This window comes from Balaenoptera acutorostrata, chromosome 9, assembly GCF_949987535.1.
Source record: "Balaenoptera acutorostrata chromosome 9, mBalAcu1.1, whole genome shotgun sequence".
NCBI classification, from domain to species: Eukaryota; Metazoa; Chordata; class Mammalia; order Artiodactyla; family Balaenopteridae; genus Balaenoptera; species Balaenoptera acutorostrata.
The window spans coordinates 10,097,094-10,118,650 of NC_080072.1; the positions used below are offsets into that span (position 1 = coordinate 10,097,094).

The 21,557-nt window shown below is 61.4% G+C and overlaps 1 protein-coding gene across 6 annotated transcripts in view; it reads right to left on the minus strand.

Annotated features, from left to right (window-relative positions):
• Positions 1-21,557, minus strand: part of DAGLA (diacylglycerol lipase alpha) — a 62,780-nt gene that overhangs the window by 25,254 nt on the left and 15,969 nt on the right. Inside the window, exons 2-4 of one of the 6 annotated variants that reach the window (XM_007174428.3) lie at positions 10,348-10,487; positions 1,434-1,572; positions 827-1,038 (exon numbers count right to left, since the gene is read on the minus strand). In XM_007174428.3, the coding sequence (XP_007174490.2) occupies positions 827-1,038; positions 1,434-1,528 (307 nt within the window). In that variant the 5' untranslated portion in view covers positions 1,529-1,572; positions 10,348-10,487. Of the gene's footprint in view, positions 1-826; positions 1,039-1,433; positions 1,573-2,684; positions 6,694-10,347; positions 10,488-21,557 lie in introns of those variants that run through there. The other 5 variants (XM_057553160.1, XM_057553159.1, XM_057553162.1 and 2 more) reach the window with 5 other exon arrangements.

The following is a 21,557-nucleotide window of genomic DNA, read 5'->3' on the forward strand; positions in this document are numbered from 1 at the left end:
CGGCCCCCCCAGGGGGCAGCATTGGAAGCCCCAGCTCTACAGGCATCCCGGTGTGGCAGCCGAGAGCCCAGGCTTTAGAGCCAGACAACTTGGGTTCAAATCTCAGCTCTGACACTCATATGCTTACTAGCCATGTGACCTTAAGAGAGCAAAGTAACCTCCCTGGGCCCCAGATTCCTCATCTGCAAAATGAGACCAGCAATGGCTCCTCCCCGAGTTAACACAGGAAGAGGACTTAGCACAGGCCATAGGAGCACAAGAATGTCCACCAGGAGTGACTGGGAGAGGCGGCTGGAACCCAAGCCCAGGAAGAGGAGACGGGCGGGTCCTCCGGGAGCTGGTCCAGGCCCCTGAGGGGCTTCCCTGGGAGGGTGGGGGGCTGTTTGGGGAAAGATCACAAAGCAGCTGAAGAGATATGCACAGCCTAGATGGAGCAGCGGTCGGCAACCTTTTTCTGTAAAGGGCCAGAGAGTAAATAATATTTTTAGATGTTGTGGGTCATAACGTCCGTCACAACTACTTGGCTCTGCTGCGGTCACGCAAAAGCAGCCAGAGGCAATAAGTACTAAATGAATGAGTGTGGCTGGGTTCCAATAAAACTTTATTTAAAAAACAGACGGCGGGGCTGCCACTTGGCCCTCAGGCCGCAGTCTGCCCACCCCTGGTCCAGAAGCGGGCCCAGTAAGTCTGCCCATTCGCTGCTGGCCCCGGTGCTGGCACAGGGCCCAGCCCATCGTGTGTGGCTGAAAGAACGCTGGGCCCAGGAGGAGGGTGGGGGTGGGGGTGGGCCGGAGCGGCCCCCTCACCCACGGCAGGGGGCCCTTACCCAGGCGCACGTAGAGCACGTACTGCATGGATTCGCGGGGCTCCGTGTAGAGGATGCCGCCGCGCATGCTCAGCCAGATGATGGCCATCTCAGCGATCATGCAGCTCAGCAAAATGCCCAGGTAACCGCGGCCGTGGTCCACCAGGTTCAGGGAGCAGGCCTCGTGCGGGTTGTAGACCAGGCCGAAGAGCACCACGGACAGGATCACAAACCTGGGGGAACGTGCACATGAGAGGGGCCAGGCGGCCCACGCACCTCCCATGGCCTCTGGCGGGCAGCCTGGACTCGGGGTTGAGGGCTTCACTGCTCTGGGAGCAGGACCACTGTCTACCTGGCAGCAAGTCCCTCTGAGGACATGGGCATCTGGGGACAGGGGAGCGAGAGCAGGGAGCCCAGCCACCAGCCGTGGGCAGACAGCACAGCAGCTCTGCCCAGTGCTGGGGTCAGGTCCGGCGGTGGCCAGGCGGGGTCTCTGGGCTCCACGGGGGTATCGCCCTAAAGGCGTAGCCATTTCAGCACCACCTCCGGGGAGCTGGGAACGCAACAGGGTTGGGACAGATGGCCAGAAGGCCTCCTTCCAGGCCTGTGGCATGGCCCCGAGACTCACCAGGTGGTATGCAGGAGGAAGAGGAAGATGGCTGGCAGGACGAGGTCATCGCTGCCCACAGACCAGCGCCGCCGGAACACCACGATCCCGGGCATGGCTGGCAGCTCTGCAGAGGCTCAGCGGGCCTGGCGCTCACCTCCTGAAACAGAGCAGAGGACCCTGAGGCTGCCCGGGCTGCTGCGGCACCCGGGGCCACCGCGCTCCTGCTCAGGCGTGCCCAGCCGCACAGGCATCTCTCCCAGGCCCTGCAGCCCCAGGCCTTTCTGGCCCATCCCTGGGCAGGATCCACCTCCCACCGTATCCATCCCCCACCGTATCCACCCCCTGGAGCCGACATCTAAAACTGTAGCAGCCAGACACTGGCTTCAGCCTTACCCCTGAGGACTCTCCTCCCCACAACACTGGCACAGACCCCTTGGGATCAGCTCTGCCTGGGGTTACCCCAACAGGAACTGCTCAGCTCCTTTAAAGACCTAGGCTCACCCCTGCCTCCCCTTCCGTGGGATCAGGGAACCCCCTCACCCACCGCCTGCTGCCCAGTTCATGCTGTCCTTGGGGTTGGGTGAGGGCTTCCCAGGCCAAGCCTGAGCCTGTCTCCCGGCATGAGCCGAGCCGGGCAGGTGGAAGGCTGAAGGCCTTGGGGAAGGTGGGGGTGAGGGCATGCGTGGGGCTGGCACACATGGAGGATGGGAGCGCCCAGCACATAGTAGGTGCTCAGTAAATATTTGTTGAATGATGTCTTCCGTTTTGTGCTTTGCTGGAATGCTGGGAGCACGCTCCACGGCTTGATTTTGCACCCGTCAGAAAGAATTCCCAACCACAGCTATGCCTCTTGGCAGGGAAGGACGTGGTTGAGATGGGGGGTCAGGAGCGTAGCTGGGGTGCCCAGCCTCTCTGCCAGAAGGGCAGTGGGCAAGCCCAGCTGGTATCCCATCCTCCTGGCGACCACTGCTCCCACACCCACCCTGGGCCATGCAGCCTTTACCGCCCAGATCCCAACTCTCTGAAGTAGCTGAATTCAAGTTAGCCACAGGCAAGCTCAGGGAGGAGGGCCCAGGAATCCGGGCCCCCCCTCCCTAGAGCCCCAGGAACCAGGGCAGGGGCGCCGGCTGGTTGGCTCCCCACAGGGGGGGCCCGGGAGACACGGGTGAGGGGCTCCGGGGCAGCCCTGCGCTCAACTGTGCGGAGGAACTCCTGCTGCGGGAGGCTGGGTGCTGGTGGGCAGCTGCCCCCAGGCTGGCAGAGGCTTACATGGCACCTGGTCCAGAGGTGGGCGGCAAGTCCTCCTCTCCCCGGTGACGGCTCCAGGGAAAAAGAGTGTCTGCGGAGACCGGCATCACTCGGGAAGTGGCCAAGTCTCCCCGGCCGGTGGGCGCGGCCCTCAGGGTGGGCGACGGCGTGTGGAGCCAGGTGGCCGGCCAGCACGTCCAGCCCAGCCCGTCTCGGTCGCCCTCTCCCTGGTGCAGCCACTTCATCCAGCCGCTGCCAGGCTGCTCCCAGAGAGGTGGCGGCCTGGCGGGCAGGCTGGCGGGCTAGCCTGCTGGGGTCGTGCCTACTCCTCCCCCCACCCTCAGGAAGTGACATCATCCCACTCTCTCCTAGGAGGAGTCGGAGCACGGATTCTGGGAAGCGGGAGAAGGATGGAGAGCGCGGAGCTGCGTGGCGGGGTGTCCGGGGGTGGGGGTCTGGGACTGCAGGAGGCCGGGGCTCCAGTCCTGTGTCTGTGACAAGTGGCTGACCGCACCGGCTCCGGTTTGAAAGGACGGACGGGATGGGAGGGGCTGGGACTCCATGGGTGGCAGCAGGGCTGGGAAGGACAGAGCTGCCAACAGCTGGTATTTCAGCCGCCAGCTCTCTACAGCCCTTCCCTGATTCCAGGTGGCCCACGGAGGGTGAGCTGGAGCATGGGGTTGGGCTCAGGGGCCCCTCACACAGATGAAATGACTGAGAGGTCCCAGCAGGTGCTGCAGCGCCGCTCTAATCAGGCCAGACCCCAGCAGAGGAAGGGGAGGGCTGTCCCAGAGGGGCTGGCGGGTGAGGGCTGCCCTGCCAGGAGCCTAGAACATCTCGTTCTCAGGGATGCAAGGGTGAACCCTTCCCAATCGCCTGCTCTCACACCCGCCCTTCACCTCTTGGAGTCTAGAATGGCTAAAACTCCCTCAACTCACACGTATCATTCACTTAACAACCTCGCGTGCACGCGGCCCCGCCCTCCCTGCTCTCACAGGAGAGGTGGGGCGAGCCTGGCACCCCTGCAGAAGTGGCCGAAGATCTGTCAAGACCCTGGAGTGATACGGCCAGTGGCAGCCTCTGTCCCCCAGCTCAGGGAGTGCCCAGCCGACAGCTGTGGTCAGTGCCAGTCCCACCGAGGTCACGTGGCAGGGCTGCTGCGGGCTGACCCCACCGGGTGCCCCATTACAGGCCTGGGGACCACACCCCGCGCCCTCCAGCCTGCACCCGGGCCCAGCCCACCACTGCAGAATCCTAGGCCCAGCGCTGCCTGGCTTCCAACACGGGCTCCGTCACCCACTAAAGGTATGACTTACTAGTTGTGTCTCAGTTTCCTCATCTGTAAAGTGTCGATTATCCCCACCTGCTAAGGGTCTAGTGCGGACCATACGAGAGGGCCCAGCAGTGCTGGACAAAGCCAGCGACGGTCTTAGCTCAGGCGGGCGAAGCAGAGGGAGAGTGTGTGAACCCGGTGGACCAGCCGCCCCTCCCCGGCCCGGGCTAGTGGATTCTCCAGCTGGTCACCACCAGGTCACGGTGTGGGCTGGGGGGCGACAGGGCCTGTGCTGCTGCTGGGGGGAGGGTGGGCCACTCTACCCCATGCAGATTCATACATCTCAGGGCTGCTATTTTTAAGGGCCTGAAAGACGCCCTTTCTCTCGAGACCCCAGCCCTTCACAATGGGGGCCTGTTCCCCTGCTGGGGATGTGATTTCATCCGGAGGAAATGTCTCAGGATGGGGGAGGGCAGAGGCTACTTCCTGGTCTGGGGCTGCCACAAAGCACTACCTCTGGCTCTCCTCCCCTAGGGCACAGGGTCCGTGCCCTTCAGTAACCTCAGTGGGGGCAGCGCACAGCCTCCCTTCCTTACCCAGACCAGGGGCACTTCCAGGGGAGGTGTGGCGCCCCCTCCGGCGGGCGGGGGAGAACAGGGGCACTGCTGGGTGCCTCCCATGCCCCTGGCTGGGCACCCCCCCCAACAGAGGCAGGTGTGAGGGGGGCACCAGGACACCCCCCCACACGTGGATGGAATGACTTGAGTGGCACTCCGAGGCCCCCTTCCTCCACCCACAAAGCCCAATTTCCTTGATGGAGATTCAGGCCCCCGAGTTAAGTATTAACCATTCTCGGAGTTCCTCTCTCTAAAAATGCAAAACTATTTTCTAAAATGCACATGCTGACCCCTACTTTAAAAACCTTCCACGGCTCCAGTTGTCTGCAGGATAAAGTCCAAGCCTCTCAGGCAGCAGCTAAGGGTCTCAGTAACTGGCAGGCAGGCTGTGCAACCTTGGGCAGGTGCCTTGCCCTCTCTGAGTCCTGGAGCAGGAAGATACTCCCCAAGCCCTAAGGATCCCAGGCATAGACATCCCAATGGAGCCCTGGGCACTGTCTTAAACTTGCTGATTCCTTGCTGCCCATCCCTGTCCCAGCTCAACCGAGAGTCCCGGAGGGCGGGGGCCTTGCAGCATTGCTCTCCTTCACAGCCCCTCTCCCCCTGGGCAGCCCTGGCCCCTCCAAACCACTGCTCCATCCCCCTGAAGCAGCTGCCATAAGCGCTGGAGGCATGGCTCCTTCCAGTTTTCGTTCAAATCCTTCAGTTTTGGGGAAATGTCCCTCCCCAGCGCTCTCCCTGACCATCCTCTCCTCTGGCTGTCTTAACTGTGCTAGGGCTTTGGTTTCTTCAGCTGAAAAACAGGGACAACGTCACCCCCACGGAAGGCTGCAGCGAGAGCTGGCTGGGACGAGGTCACGGAGGTCTGCATAGGTCCTGGCGGAGCCCAGGGCTCCATTCACGGTGGGTGGGTGGGGGGCATCATATCAACAGGGCTCCTGAGGGGCTTCTGGGGACTTCGTGGCAGGGTGATCTGCGACAGGTGCCAGGGTTTGGGCAGGTGCTGCTGATGCCCGTGATTGGCTCCAGCTGATCAGTAAGGGCCGGACTGAGCACATATGAGCCCTGACAGGGTTACCTGCTCCCGCCACAGGCCCTGAGCAGGGGGGCTGCTATTTAAAGCGCCCTGGGCTGGGCGCTCATCCCCTGATCCTAAGGTCCCCTTGGGCTTGGTCCAGGGAGCAGGTTTCAGGGAGAAGTGCCCCTTGGCAGTGGGTCCCAGCTGGTGGGGTGCTGAGAGCTCCCAGGGAAGGGAGGAAGGCACGGGCTGCCTCCGGGACAGAGAGTTCCAGCTCGGGGTTGGTGGGACATGGGAGGTCACCTCGCTTGCCTGCAGGGGGGCCAGGACACCAGGGTCAGTGTGAACCACAGAGGACAGGATGATATGCTGTAGGAGGCCCGTCCAGTGTCACCAGCAGCCTCTACGTCAGCCCATGAGATTTCCCACCTGGCAGAGGCGGCTTCAGGCATCTGGGCCAAAAATGGGCTAGAAGTTGAGCCTGAAGGAAGGGATGACAGCCAGGTCCAGGCCACCGGGATACATCTGACATCAACTGAGCACCTCCCATGTCCTGGACTAATCACCTGCTATCCTCACAGCAGTGACGCAGGGTGACAGCCTCGCTCTCACTCCACATGCTCTAAAAACAGGCTGTGGCTGAGTCCTGGCTCTGCACTTACTGGCTGTGTGACCTTGGACAAGTTACTTAACCTCTCTGTGCCATGGTTCCTTATGTCTAAAGTGGGGCTAAGAACAGTAGCTACCTCAGAATTGTCACAAGGGTTAAATGAGTCATACACTTAAGCCAGCACTTGTCACAGACTAGGTGCTCAGTGAATCTGGCTCTTCCGCTAAATATTTCTATTGAAGAACGAGGAGGCTGAGGCTCAGAGACTCTGCCCCCCACCTTCAGAGGAGCAGGAGGCTGAGCAGGCAAGAGACACAGGTCCTTCCTTCTGCCATCCAAAGCCCACACCTACTGCAGGAACGTCAGGGTTAGAAGGGGCCTTGGAAACAGTCCTGGGGCCCCCTTTTATGGGTGAGTAAACCAAGGCTCAGAAAGGCCCCAGAGGCTCCCAGCTTTCCCATTACCTCCACCCCACCTGGTGCTTGAACACACAGTCAGAGTCGCCAAGCTGGCCCATCCCTTCCCCTTCCTCACAGCACGCCCTTCTCGAACTCCCCGAGAGGCACTCCCATTAGCAGAGTGTCACCCCAGGGAGCCTGGGCTGAGATCCTCTCTTTTGCACTCTTGATACATAACTCTCTTGGAAGCCGGCAAAATCCACACGAGCTCCCTCGCTGGAGATCAACCCGAAAGAAGGCATCAATCATTTGTACGGTTTCATGCAGAGTCATCAGTGGCTAGCTCTCCACCTCTTGGCGGGTGGGGTCTCCATCACTCTGCAGCTCAGCTGGTGAAGAAGAGGACACCTCAGCCTCAAGCCCACCTTCCCTAGACCCTGTTTAGCCCTACCTGCTGAGGCCTGGTGACTGGGCCAGAGCTGCCAGTCTCAGACCAAGGGCAGCATCCCCAGGCCAGAAAGTCACCACCATTCCAGACCTCAGTTACCTCTTCTGAAGAATGAGGAGCCTGGACTAAGGGGAGGCTTGTATTTTTGTATTTGTTAATATTTATTTGCATCCACACCTAAGGCTGCATGTGCCTGTATAGGAACCACAAACAATGAAAAGGTGGACTATAAATGTAGAAACAAACTTCAGAACAAAAAGTAAGTAGATTAAAATAGAAGGTTGGGGAAATTGTTGTACATGTGTTAAGACGTAAAGGCCCTCACAGGAGCTACATGTAAAACTATCATTAGACTCTATGCTTCCTGGTGGCCAAAGTTAAAAGGGAAATTGGGTAAGGACTCTTTTAGCTCTGTAAGGTGTTGCAATCCTTGGGGCCCTGAGGGGAGGGCCCAGGACTCCCATTCCCATAATGAATGGGATGCCCCATGTGACAGGGCTTTGAAATGAGAAGATGCTCCAAAAACAGTGAAAGGGACCGGTACCTGCTGCCTGCTAGACCCTCTGGGTCTGTCTGCGTTGGGCGCTGGAGCTTGACTAGTCTTGAGGGGTGCATCTGACTTGGGGGACTGACTGCAGGGAGACTGGACCCCGGGCAGCCTGCAGGGCGAGTGGCGGCCCCCAGAGGTTCTGTCCCAGCTGGGGCGGGCTCACCAGGGGCCGCCCTCTGGCCTACGTGGGCTGGCAGACGGCTCCTGCCCTCTTTAGCCGTGTCCAGAGCACGGGCTTCGGGGATGGTCAAATCCCAGCACCTCCACTTCTCAGCTGTGTGGCTAGTTAAGAGACCTAGTTAATCTCTCCGCTGGCTTGTGAGGCTTAAATGAGGGAGCACCTGCAGAGAGAGGGGATCCGCACGTATTAACTAGAATCATTTCACAAGGCTGCAGGGCGGTTCCAGGGTGATGGAGGAGAGCTCAGCCCACCTGAAGTTGGGGACCCAGTTGTTCTGCTCCCTCCAGCATTTGTCAGTTGCCTACCATGTCTTGGGCCTTGTCTAAGCCCTTTGCAAACATAACTCACTTAATCCTCAGAGTAACTCTGTGAGGTAGGCACTGCTATTACCACGTTTTACAGATGAGATGAAGTGACTTGCTCCAGGTCACACAGCCTAGTTCCAGAGCCCGTGTCTTAACTGCTGCTTCTGAGGAGCAGGATTCAGCTAAAGGCCTGTTTCTGAACCCAGGAGCAGGCGTCCCGTGTCCCCCATGGAGTGAGGGGCCATGGCCTCAGGGACCACAAAGGGCTCTCTAGGTCTTCCTGTGGCTCCAGACTCCTGGTCACACCACCACGGGGAGACTGTGGGCATCGGCCCCACTCTGCAGATAAGGACAACTGAGTCCGGGGGTCGGAGTTGGGGGGGGGGTCCACGGGCTGCCTGGAGGTGCGTGGGTGCTGGGTCCAGAGCTAGAAACTTTATGTGTCTTCTTATTCCAGCCTCATCAGAGAGTAGGGGTACCACCCCGGCTTTACAGATGGAGAAACCGAGGTCACAGAGGGGCAATGGCTTGCCTGAAGATCCCATGACAAAGACGAGGCAGGGCTGGGATTTCAAAGTAGCCTCCTTGAGTTACTCAAAAGGAAAACCCTCTGCCCGTCAGTGCGATTCCTTATTCCCACATGTTCCTTCGGCCCTTCAAGTCCCTCTCCCTCCCAGGTGTGGGGTCCCACACGGAAGCTGGGCTCTGGGAGGCATGGGGAGGGGGAGGGCAGCGAGGGAGGCGACAGAGAAGGAGAGCACGTGGGCCGGGGGCCGCATGCACAGCCAGCCTGGGCCTGGGTGCATGCAACCCAAGTTAGGGGCCGGAAAGCTGTTGCTTTTCACACGTCAGCTGTGCCGAAGCAGAAGGCAGAGCCGAGCCAGCCCAGGGCTGAGGCCGGATTTCGGCAAGAGATGGGTCCTCACACACCCAGGCCCTGGGACTGAAACGGTGGGCCTGAAACCGGTGGGGGCAGGAGGGGGATTCTGCTGCCTCTGCTTCCCTCCCCCCGCAGAGTCTCAGACTCGCAAGCCCCTTCCCGGCCCTCCCCACCATGAGCCCATGGGTGGGTATGGCTGTTCTCATGTCACAGATGGGGAAACCGAGGCTCCAAGGTTAAATAGCCCAGGGAGTGGGAGGCCAAGTCAGGCTTCGAAGCCAGGCCTCTCGGCTGCGTTCTCTCCACATCGACGTGTTTGCTGGCCAGAGCCCCTCCCCATGAAAGAGCAATCTGGGAGCTGGGCACAGAGTTCAGGGAAGAGGATGAAAAGGAGCAGCCCCAACTACTGGGGGCCACGGCTATGGTCATGCTGGGCTGGACCTGGAAATAGCTCCAACAATTATTCTATCACCAGTTATTTTTAAAAAATTCTTACGTGGCATCTACTACATGCCAGGTACAGTAGTAGCAAGCAGCTCACAGATATTACCTACTTTAATTTCATCCTTTGAGCAACCCTATGAGGTAAGTGCTATTGTTAACCCACTTTACAGATGAGGAAACAGGCCCAGAGAAGTTAAGGAACTTGCCCAAGGTCACTCAGCTGGTGAGGGCCAGGCCGCGAGGCTCCAGGCCGTGCTCTCAGCCCCTCCCGAGCCCTCATCAGGGCTTCCTTTATCACAGAGGCTCCAGCTTCTCGTTCTCACGCTAATTATTTTCCACTCATCTACAACAAGCAGAATTTGCCATCTGCCATGGGCGCTGTCACTGACACCAGCCAGCTCCCCTGGAATCAACTAGCTGTTCTGGGAGAGTGGCTGGCTGCGGGGGGACGAGGAGGGAGGGCCCGGGAGGCAGCAGGACCCTCCCGTGGCTACTCGGCAGCCCTCCCTGTCCTCTCCTGGGGGGTGGGGGGGTGCGGTTACACCAGGGCTTACTTAGTCCTGGGCCGGAATGGACCTGTTTCCCATAGTGGAAGAGGTTCCCCTCTGGCCAGGCCAGGTTTTATTTCTGAATTCTTCCTTGGAGACTGTTTATTTTCCTGAAACTAGGAATGGCCTTTGTCCCACACTCATTCTGGTGCCCGGGGAAGAGGTGTCCTGGAGCGGCCCACAGAGGCGGGCTCTGCTGGCCTCCTGATGGGCACTCGCGGCACCTGGGTTTCCCAGCCCCTGGCCAGTTCCTCCCGTCTGTCTGTGGATGGATGCAGGCACCCATCCCAGGTTTGTTTCTATCCAGGCGGAGTCCTTTCTGTGCTGCCCCTGTGGTCTTCTCACGTTCCCTCACGCGCTAAGATGTCTTTACCCCGCCTCCCCTGGAACCCACCCTCTCAAATGCGTGCACCTGGAGGGTGATGGCTCATCGAAGGAGCCTGCCGCTGCCTTCCCTCCTGCCCTGGAGTGGGACAGCCCCGAGTTTGAATCTTGGTTCTGTCACTTCTAGTTGCCTGTGACCTTCATTTCTCGGAGCCTCAGTTTCCTCATCTGCAAAAGAGGACAATGGAGGTACCCGCTTCACAGGGAGTCGTAAGGAGTAAGTGAAATAATGCATATAAAGCACTCAGCTCTTGGGAAGTATTAGTTGACATCATTATTATTTATCCATCATCTCTCCTGAGAGTGCGTAGACCTCGTCCTCACTGCCCGAGTTGTGGCGGGGCTGCTGATCTCCGTGAGGGAAGTCAAGCCTCCCACACGGAAAGGCCCTGCTCCCGACCCCTGGCACCAGGCTGACACGTGCCTGCCCTCACCCGTGCCAGCCGACATAATGCCCTGACCTACCTTCTCAGGCAGGGATGGCAGCTTCTCCTAGGAGCCCCACCTGCCAGGCTGAGGCTTCACTGGCCCTGCCTCCTTAATCCACGAAGAGCCACTGAGATGGGAATCACCATCCCACGGCTCAGCTGGGACTGGGGAGCTCCGGCCCAAGGCCACACCTGTGCTCCTGCGGAATGCCCCTGTCTGTCTGTGTCTCTGAGTTTCCCAGTGCCCCACTGTAGGCCCCTTCCCAGCTCAGGCTCTGGATGCCCTGAGGGGCAGCAGCCCACTGCTCATGCCCATCTGCCCAGTTCTGCATCCTACTGGCAGTCCCCGCCAGGCCCTCTCGCCCCTCGCCTCCCCCAGGGCCTCTGCTCTCCTGCGAGCCAGTGCCTGGGGGCCCCTAGAAGGCAGTTCATCTGCAATGCTCTGGCCGGCTTCCCAAGAGCTTCCGAGAAGAGACTCCCTGTTCCAGGTGCTGGCAACACCTCTGAGAGGAATTAGCACCCTCCACTTCATGAGGGGCCCCCGAGCGAGGCTGCTAATGAGGGTGCTAAGTGGGCACACCTAGCCTGACACCTCCCCTCTGGGAACCCACCCCCACGCCCAGCATACCCTGTGCCACCACGGTCCTATCGCGCCTGCCTCCTCTGCCTGCACTGGGGGAAACGCTCTCCAGACTCCGGGAGGCTGCGTGGGCCACGGAGGATCCGCGGAGGGGCCACCTGCCCGGGCGGCACGGCCATCTAGGGCACAGGCCCGCACTCAGGCTATTGAGTTTCACTTCAACCATTCCCTGGGCATCGCAGAAGCACGCAGGGATCGAGTGACTGCGTAACACAAGCTCTTTCCCGGGGGAGGAGGTCTGCAGAGTTCCCGTGTGCGACCGGAGGGCCAGCGTCCCCTGTCCCCCGCAGAGCATTGCTGGAGGCGGCAGGTGCTGCTTCCAACGGCCCTCAGGCCTCGGCCCGGGCCCTGCCCCTCTGTGGCCCTCCTCTCCTGTGCCCAGTGAGCGGATGGCAGTGCTCTCTCAAGTGGGTTTCTGGAACCCTGAGGCACCCCCAGATGAGGGGAGACGGTCACAGCAGGCTAGGGTTTGCAGGCTATGATGGTCAGAGCAGCTTTTACCTCTTTTACATATTGGGGCTCCTCGTAACACTGTGTTTGAGTTAAACAGTCTCAGTGCTGAAAAACGTTTGAGAGGCTCTGGACAGGATGACCTGTCAGGTCCACTCTGGCCTTGACTTCTAGAGTTCTACTTGCTATTCTGGTGCAGGACGGCTCCACTCAGGAGCCCAAGCTAATTCGACCATCACACGTGTCTGCCTGGCCTGAGCCACAAGGGGCCAAAGGAAACACTGAGCCAGGTGCTCAGAGACTCCTACAGGCCCCTCATCCCCTCGCACCTCCCCAGGCATGACAGAGCCAGACCCAAGCACGTGACCACAGGCCTCCAGGAAGCGGTGCGGGCTCCAAAGGCCACTGGATGGAGGACAGGGCTGGACCCGGCTTTTGTCCTAGTGCTTCTGTCCCCTCACAGAACGTGCACTGGGCCACGACCTTCCAAGTACAGTACAGCATGGAGTCACTTCCCAAGACGAATCAACCACTGCTTCCTCCTCCTCGGTACAACGGGATGGTGATGACGGCGCCTCCCTCGTGGAAGAGGGCAAAGTGAGTTCAAAGCTGTGAAGTGCTGAGAGCTGGGTCCGGCCCAGGGGGCGCTGCTTGGTAGCATTAGCTACACGCACACACGTTTACAGTTTTAGTTAAATCAACCCCCTCCTCAAAAGTGCATTAGGGCTCCTAGCTGCCCTTTAAATAAGATTAAAACTCCCAACCATTAGCTATAAAGCTCTCTACCAACAGCCCCCCCGCCGGCCCTGCCGCTGGGCAAGCCCGTTTCCTGCTCCCATGTCCATCTCCTGCTCATCAATGGAGCGGGCCCTGCCCGGTGCTTCCTGCTCTCCAGACGCCTGCTCACTTCAGGGGTTCCTCCCCGGCGAAGCTCAGGGCCTGTCCAGTTGGCCTTAAGCCCCAGCCCTGGCTGGTCAGCCTGTGGCTAACCAGTGAAGTGGCAGCCCACCTTCCTGCAGGCTCCGGGCGCTCCTGCCTCACCTTCTCTGCTACGCTGGAGGCGCCCAAGGAGGAAACCTTGGCCTCCCCCTGCTTCTCTCCTGGCCTGGGGGATGGGCCCAGAGGCTCGGGGCCACATAGACTGGAAATGGGGGGAGCACTGGCCTCCACAGTGGGGGCTACCCCATCAGGCACCTGATAAAGGTCAGCCTTCTGCCTCCTCACGCCCTTCGGTCCTGCCCCGTATCTGGGCAGGTGAAGGCTCGGAGAGAGCAGCGCCCGACCTCGGGCTCCGGAGCTGGGTGTCACTTTCCTTCCCAGGGGACTCACCCTCAGGGCCTGGGGCCCCAGCCTCGTCACATTGTCACTTCTGTGACCTCTGCTTCCCGGCCTCCTCCCTGGGTGTGGCAGGCGGTGGAGCCGGGGCCACTTGCCCGGCACAGCCCTGGTGACCGAGGGCTGGACAGCTGCCCGTCCTTCCAGCCCTGAGTGGCACTCCACAACCACTTAACAAGGTCACGGCAGGGAGCTAATGGGCATTTGGCGGGGCCTCTCCCAGTCAACCTGGGGCAGGTGCCTGTGGCCCCATTAACTGCCCACTACCAGTAGGGATGAGACAGGCCTTTCACTGCACCTGCCGGCCCTGGGGAGGTCGGCAAAGCTGCTGGTGACTCCAGGGGATGAACCTTTCAACAAGAGCCGACGGCGCCATCGAGAGAGACCAGCAGGGCCGGGCACTGAGTGCTAAAGGGATGCCCACCTGGGGTTCAGGAGACAGACAGGGTCCTGGCCAGACCGGCTGAGGCCGAGGCTCCTGCCAGGCAGAAAGTGGCACCTTGTCTCCTCTGGGGCTCGGGGGGGAGTGCGACAATTCCTGTTCCCTCGGCAGGCCCAGCCCTTCGCCGCTTGCCCAGGAAGGCTCTGGAGTGGGGCGGAGGGGGGGGTGAGGGAGTCGGTGAGAGCTAGGGGACCAGAGGGGGGCGGCCTGCGTCACGGCTCCTGCTGACTGCCCCACCCTCGGCGGCTGCTGGCTGCTATAAATACCACTCCTGCCTCTGGATGGTGCAGGAGGTGACCTAGAATCGTGGGCTCTGGGGCCTCCTGGGTGCCCCTCCCTGCCAGCGTCAGATGGAGCTGCCCGACCAGAACGTCCCTGCTGCCCGACAGCCCACCCCCACCTCGAGCGGGGCCCCCGCCAGGGCTGGGAAGACCCTGACACTGAGGGGACGGCTGCGGCTTCCCGACCCCGAGTCTCCCACAACCGTCCTTTCTACCACCTTGGTGGCAAGTGCCGGGGACACTGGGTCCCCACAGAGCAAAGGCCTGGCCGACCCACAGAGGAGACAGGAGGTGAGGCCCGTAACCACCCGCCGCAGCCTCCATCCTCAAGCCCGAAGGCTCCAAGGCCCCTTGACCCCGGGCCCCCCGCCCCCTCCTCAGTCCACGGTTCCTCGGCAACCCCACCTGGCTTCCAAACTTGCCATCTCCCCAGAAGCCTCCCTGGATGCACTCGACTGTGACTGTCCTTCTTCTAATCGGTGGCAGGCGTCTGAGTGAGCCCTTCCCTCCTCAAGAGACCCCAGGCGGACCCGGGTCCCAAACCCCAGGCTGGGCTGACCCAGGAGCACAGGACATGAGGCGGCCCTGGGCCTGGCAGCGGTGAGGACCCCAGCCCTCACATGTGGCCAGAGTTTGGTTTCAGACTCCTCGGCTTAGTGCGGCGCCGGGACGTGAGGCGAGAAGAGGCTGGGAACAGCTCCCCAGGTGGGGCCTGGGGGTGTGAACACACGTGAAGCCTAGTAGAAGTTAAGTTCACGCACGCAGTCACCCTCCACCCTCCGCCACACGGAGTGCCCGCTACATGCCAAGGGCCACGGCAGTAACGAAAGGCCCAGGTGGGGCCAGCCCTCCTGGAGCTGACAGGCTAGAAGGAAAGAGGTTTCAAGCTAATCTTCACACACAATGGTGAAAAATTCTACGACCTGTGCTCAGAAGAGGGGTCATGTCAGAGCCTGAGCAGGGAGGTGAGGGGCAGCTGTCTTAAGAACTGGGAGCCGGAGCTGAGATCTGAAGGATAAGATGGAGTAAGGCGGCCACAGAGAGAGGGTAGCGGAGGAACACATGGAAGAGGCCCGTGTGCAGAGCCTGGAGGATGGATTAAAGACCAGACCGGCCAGACGGGAGCAGAGGGGAGGGCCAAGCTGGAGACGCTCCTGGGGTCTTGTGAGCCAAGCTTCATCCTGGGGGCAGTGGGAAACTCCGGGCCAAGGCGGGCACGACGGGGGTGGGGAGAGGAGCAGGGCTCAGACTGAGATTCAGCAGGCAGTGGTGACAGACGGGATGGGCGCTGCCAAGGATGCCCCAGGCTGACTGCCGTGCAACCGGACAGGCGGAGGGGCCGGCACTGTACCAGCCCTGGGATCCCTGAGACACCGGGGCCGGCCCGCTCTGGAGCCTGGAGCACTTCCTGCCGTCAGGGGAGGATGGACCACGCCCTGCTTCCCCCGATCCTGGAGGAACGCACTCCCCAGAGTTTCAGCTCGGCCCAGTCCTGCCCTCATGTGTGCCACAGGCCGGGGTGTCGGTCCAGCAGGCACCCATTCAGGGGTGGTCCCTGGGCTCTGCTCCCACAACTGAGGGCTCCCCACAATGAGCTAGAGGTTGGAGGCATTTCTCCTTCAATGTTCAACTCCTTACTCTTCCAGCCACTGGCTCTGACCACGGATACGGCCATGCGGAGGGGGCCTTAACTCAGGCAGAGGAGACCTCAGAGTTGATGCGAACCCCCTACAGGAGGGGGAACAGGCTCGGAGAGAGGGTGTCTCTGTCTGCTGGCAACCACCCACCCCAGCCCCACCCCGCTGAGGGCCTCCACCGCCTTGATGAGCTGGCTCCTCTGGGCCTCCCAGCGGGCGCCCCGGCCTCCTGTCCGCGGGAGGGCGGCTCGTAGTGCCCACCTGCCACTGGGGGGCGGGCGCACATCAGCGGGGAGGGCACCGCAGGCCGTGCTCTCGGGACGCAGCGGGCACTCGAGTCCCCTCCCAGCCACAGGGTCCCTGAGGGACCCATGTGCCTGCAGCCCGGGTGGCCAGGGGGGCTCCCCAGGATCCTGGGGCCCGCTGTCAGCAAGGAGGAAAGGGAGCACCTGGGGAATGGCTCCCCTCTTAGAGCCTCAGCGATCTCCCGTTTCCCCAGGACTCGCTTTTTGATTCCCCTGAACGCTCAACTGCCAAGGGCCTTCGGCCTCTGCCTGGGGGACACAATGCCAGGGAAGATGCTGAAATACCGACGCCACTGAACGGCTGCCCTGGGAGGGAGATGGGCCAGGAAGGACCACTCTAGGCACAGTGTTTTAAATCAGTCAGAACCAAGGCCAAAACCTAGGCCGTCAGTGACTTGCCTGTGACCCTGGAGCCTCTAAGCCTCGTTCCTCTCCAGACAACGGAGACAGGAACAGTGGCTGCCTCCTGGGCTGCTGGGGGACGGGAGACGACTTGGTGAAGGGCCTGCCCTACAGATTCTCATTCTGCCTCCTCCCCGTGACCCTCATCTGCTCTCTGCCAACTTCCTAGGAATGTGAGGAGAACAAACAAGACAGAGCGGAGGCTTCTTAGAAGGAAAGCACTATAAAAAGCCTCACAATGTGATTACTTCCCTTTAAGACAGAGCCCTGGGCTTCGACATCCCCCCTCCACCACCACCCTCCCCCACCCCCGCCGTCCCAGCGTCCCTCCTCCTCCTGGCTCACACCTGCACAATCGGGAGACCAGAGGCAGAGCGCAGGCCCACCGGGAGACACGTCCCCGCCCCAGCATCTCCCCTACCAGAGGCAGAGGGCTAAAGGGGACCTGGACGGCGGGCAGGCTGGCTTCTAGGCCCCGTGGCCCGCTCTCTGCGGCCCTTCCACCACCCTCAGCGCCTGGCTTCCTCTCAACTCTTCTGGGCCTTGGGAGGACACATGAGATCACGTCTGGGAAGGGCTCAGAGTTCCTCAGAGAAAAAAGGCCAGAGGGATCCAAGGTGGGATGAATTATGTATCAATGTGCTCATTTATTAGCACTTTGGTTTCAGTCGGGGGCAGAGGGGTAGACGCATGGGGCTCGCTGTCAGAGAATCCAGGCTTGGTACTGGGCTCGGCCGCTACTAACTGTGGGCAAGTTGCAACCTCTTGGAGCCCCGATTCCTGTAAAAGGGGTGGGAGATAAGATCTGAGTGGTTAAAGTACGACCTGCAAACGGGGACTGCGAGGGTACCAGCCTCACAGCGCTCGCGTTCCCGTTCCTGGGGGTGACAGTCAAGTGCTTGGCAGGGGCTGCTTGAGCACAAGGTGCGTTAAGGAGCCTCCTTCTGGATGAAAGGCCTGAGGATGGGGCTGTTTGCAATGCCGCCCGAGCTTGCAGACTTTGTGTCCATCCCCAAGCGGGCACCCATCCCTGACCAGCAGCAGGAGAGAGGGCTGGGCAGGGCCTGGAGGCCACTGTGATCTAAAAGGAGACTGGCACTCCCCTCTTCCATGTCAGTCCTGCTCCCCAGCCCCAGCACACAGCCGGCCCCCCAAGGGCCAGCATGGGTGACTGGACAACCTCTTGCAGCTGCGCCCACCTGCGAAGGCTGTCCCCAAGCCTGAGCGAGGACGCTCTCCTGGCTCCCTCAGTGTACGGGGCTCTTTGCCCATGGTGGGTGCAGTACAGCCTCCTGGTGACAGCCTGCTATTCCTCACCGCTTGTCTGACAGCTACCAAGTGGTGGAGTGACCACAGGCCACAGCAGTGGGCTTGCTAAAGGCCACAGTGCAAAGCAAGGTGGGCACCCCGCAGTGAGGCGAGATTCCTCATCCTCCCAGGACCCGAGCCACAGGCAGGCCTGCGGGGAGGGAGGTGCCGGCTCCCTGCCCAGCTAATGCAGGCGTCTCCCTGGGGTCCCAGCTCCGGGGAAGAAAGGGCTCCCTCTCCCCTGGGACACCAGGCCCTCCCAGCCTCTGTTTACCTGATCTGTTTCCCTTGGCCCCGAGGACCAGGCCCCTGGCCTCAGGGAGCCACCAGCACATTCGGGGTCAGTGAAAGCCAGTCTCAGGAGGGCAGGCGGAGGGGAGGGCCCAGGGCCAGGGAAGTTCCTGGGGCTGATTCTTCTGAAAGGGGGTGAGGGCAGGCCAGGGATTGGTTGAATGCAGGCAGGCTCTCCTCGCTGGGAGGAAGGGCAGGGGCCGTGGAAAGGCGCAGCAACCCCAGGAAAGGAAGGGGCAGGGGGTCTGGTGGAACGCTCCTGGCTTGGGCCATGTGCTCCTCTGCCCCTGGCCACACAAAAGTCCCATTGATGCCACCCCTCGCCTCCACACTGGTGCCCTGACACAAGGGCTCTGGGGACCTCTCTTGCTCCTTGCTGACTGTCCAGCTGCCGCTGCCACTGCTGCCCTGGCACGCCAGGCATGCCAGGCCCAGCACTGCAAAGTCACATGCTCCGCGTGGGCGAGGCCAGGCACTGCTGGGGCAGCATCGCGGACTGCAGGGTGTGGCGCTTATGGGCAGTGCAGCCCTTCTCAGTTATGCAGAAAAGCTGGAAGCCCAGAAGCAGCAGACCACTTGCCTGCCAGCCCCGTCCAGCCCCACCCATCTTCCTGGAGGACGAATCCTTGGGCAAACAGTCAGCCAGGTGCTGGCCGCGCAGCAAAAGCAGGGCTGGGAAAAGCAAATACTGTGGGTCACCCCCACCCAACCCTGCACTTCGAGACTTCTCTAGGGGACAGGGTACGAAACCCTGCAGGAGGCGTGCAGGGGGAGGGTCAGGCTGACCTGGGCCTGGAGCTTGGCCACGTCCTGGCTGGGTGACTCTGAACAAGTCTCAGGACCTTGGGGTGATGCCCACGTGCACCGCTCTCGTGAAGGTTAAATGAGAGGAGGCCCGCGTGGGAGCACTTAGCGCAGTTTGGCATAGACTAGGGTCTCAATTCATGGGGGCTCTGTCCAGTGCCACATGGATGTGGGGTGAAGCTGGGACAGGTCCCAGAACGAGGGGCAGCACCGTGGAAGTCTGCACCACACCCTCCGAGGGCATGCTCATTCATGGCCTCCTGGCCTCAGCCCCTGGGGGAGACTTCTAACCTATGGCTCAACCAGCAGGGGCTGCTCCACCAGCAGGGGCTGCTTCACCAGCAGGGGATGCTCCTGCTGGCCCCAAACTCAGGGCAGCCATAAGTCATATCCCAGAATTCCCTCCAGCTGCCTAGGGCCCCACTGGTCCCCATGCAGGGCTCCTGCTTCAGGCTGGCCCTGCCCCACAAGCAGCCAGAGGGGCACTGTCTCCTCCTCCTCGCAGACCCCACCCTGGGGTTGAACGGGCACGCTGATGAAGCAGCTTGGCCTTTATCTGCTCTACTACTCGCCACAGTCGAGCGCTCTGCAGGGTCTGAGCTCTTCATGCCTCCGTGCCTTTGCACAGGCCGTTCTCGCTGCACGGGATGCCTTTTCTAATCCTGTTCTCCTGGGAACTCCTCAGCCCGCCAGGGCTTAGCCTAAACACCACCTCCTCAGTGAAGCCCACAGAAGCCTGCCAACCCCGAGGCAGACCTGATCAGCGCCCCTCCATTCCTGCCCCAGTTACCCTGGTTCCCCACCAGGCTGGGAGCTCCTAGAGGGCGGGGCTGCACCTCCTGCCTGTGTCCTTGGCACCCAGGCAGTGCCTGGTGCCTAGCAGCTGCCCAAGAAAAGTCAAACCAGGCCCAGGCCCTTGTTCTTCTGAGATCACGCTGCTGGCCTGTTTGGCCAAAGAGACTTAAGACAGAGTGTGGGAACCTGGGCAAGACAGCTTCCCTGACGGAGCAGATGGGGGCTCGAGGTTTCCCCTCCCTTGGACACTGTCCACGCTCTGAGCACCAAGCTTCACCACAGTCAGAGGCGGCTTCGGGGGCTGCAGGCTGCGTCTCCACCTCCAAAAGCAGAAAGCAAAGTTAACAGGAGGGCGAGCGCAGGGAAGGGAAGTGCAGCCGGAACTGCAGGGAGAAAGGGAGTTGTGGCTGCCATCTGCTGTGAACAAGATGTTTGGAGAACACGCACTCCTCAGCTCTGAGGTCTCCCAGCCAACTCGCCGAGGGCGGGCCGCCCCTCTGCAGATGGGAGCCGGTGGCTCAGCCAAGCCTGAAAGGGGCCAGGCCCCCTCCCGCCTGCCCAGACCCTCCAGCTGCCCCCGTCTGACCTCCTGCTTCTCAAGCAGACCGGGGGCCCGGATGCCAGCCCAGGGCGTGGGCCACACCACCCCTTCCAGGGAGCCCCCTGCAGGCTCTGCGGAGCCAACTCCACCACAGTAATAACATCTCAAACATAATGATAATAAGGGTGACAATACCAACTACTATTTAGCGAGAGCCCAACGACCTACCAGAGGTCTTGTACTGGGAGCTTGTGGCCATTATCTCACTTTTTAGCCCATCACCCCAGGGAGGAGGGAGGAGACACGGAGAGCCCAAGAGAGGACCTTTGCCCTGCTCCGTGGTGCGGGGGCACCTGGCCACCTAGGCCCATCAGGAGAAGGTCCTTGGGCCCTCCCTCAGTCTCTAAGCTGGGGGCTCAGTGAACAACAGGAGAACATCTGGGTGGGAAGGAACCTTCTGGGCCACTGAGTCACACATGCTCATTTCAGGGAGGAAAGTGAGGGCTAAGGATGCAGAGACCTGCCCCAGGCCACACCAAGGTCAGCAGCAGGTCGGGAGCAGAACATGACCTCTGGCCTGCAACCCAGCTCCCAGGGCCTCTGCAGGCTCCTGTGCAGGGCTGTCCTCTGGCCTTTAAAGAAAGCTGCCCTTGGAGGGCTGAGGTGTGCTGGCCCTGTCTCGAGGGCCCATCCCAGTTCGGGCCAGGCCTCCCTCGTGTCCTGCCTGCTCGGCAGCCTCCGTGCCCGACCGCAGCAGGGGGCTGAGCTGAGAGCAGGGGAGAGAGAGCCCTGCCCTCGTGGCTGTGCCTGCAGCCCCACTGCTCTGGAGGCTGGGCCCGCGAACCCCATTCATTCCCCGGGCCACCCTGCCCTGACCCTGCTCACAGAGGGGTTAATGTGGCCAACAAGGCTGGACATGCTGGCCAGGGGGCTAGGCAGCTCGCTCATCAGAGACACTGGAGCTCCCCGCCGGCACCCAGCCAACAAAAACCGCTGCATCTCTCACCAGACCAGGAGGGTGGGTAGGGGGCTGAGAAGCCTGCCCACCTAGACTGAACTGTGCCAGGGTCCTAAATGTCGCCCAGGGACCTCAGCCCTGGCAGCCTGGCCCCCAGGGCGGTGGGGGGCTGCCGGCTCCTGCCACTCCAGCCCAGAGAGGTCAGGGGGCGACTCCCCCTCGCTTCGGCAAGTGGAAGGCAGGAGCTCTGGGGCAATCACCCAGAACTGTGCATCCCATCCCACCCCCAGCCCAGCTCGCCCCACGCGGCCCTGCTGCTGCCGCCCCCACAGGCCCGCTCTCCAGCCGTGCGCTCCACATTCTGTCTGCTCGGTCCTCCCCTGCCCCCCACACACTGTAACTGCGACACCTGCGTCCCCCGGCCTGCTCTCCGGAGGGCGGCACAGGCCACTGGCAGCCCGGAGGGCCCGAAGCTGTGCTCTGGGGCATCTGTGGGCCCGGAAATTGCGCACAGGCCTGTGTGAATTCTTCTGGAGGGGAGCCGACAATTTTCACCCCTTCTCCAGGGGTCCTTGGCCCCTGGGCTGGGTCACTGTGCCGACCCCACTTCCTGCCTCTCAG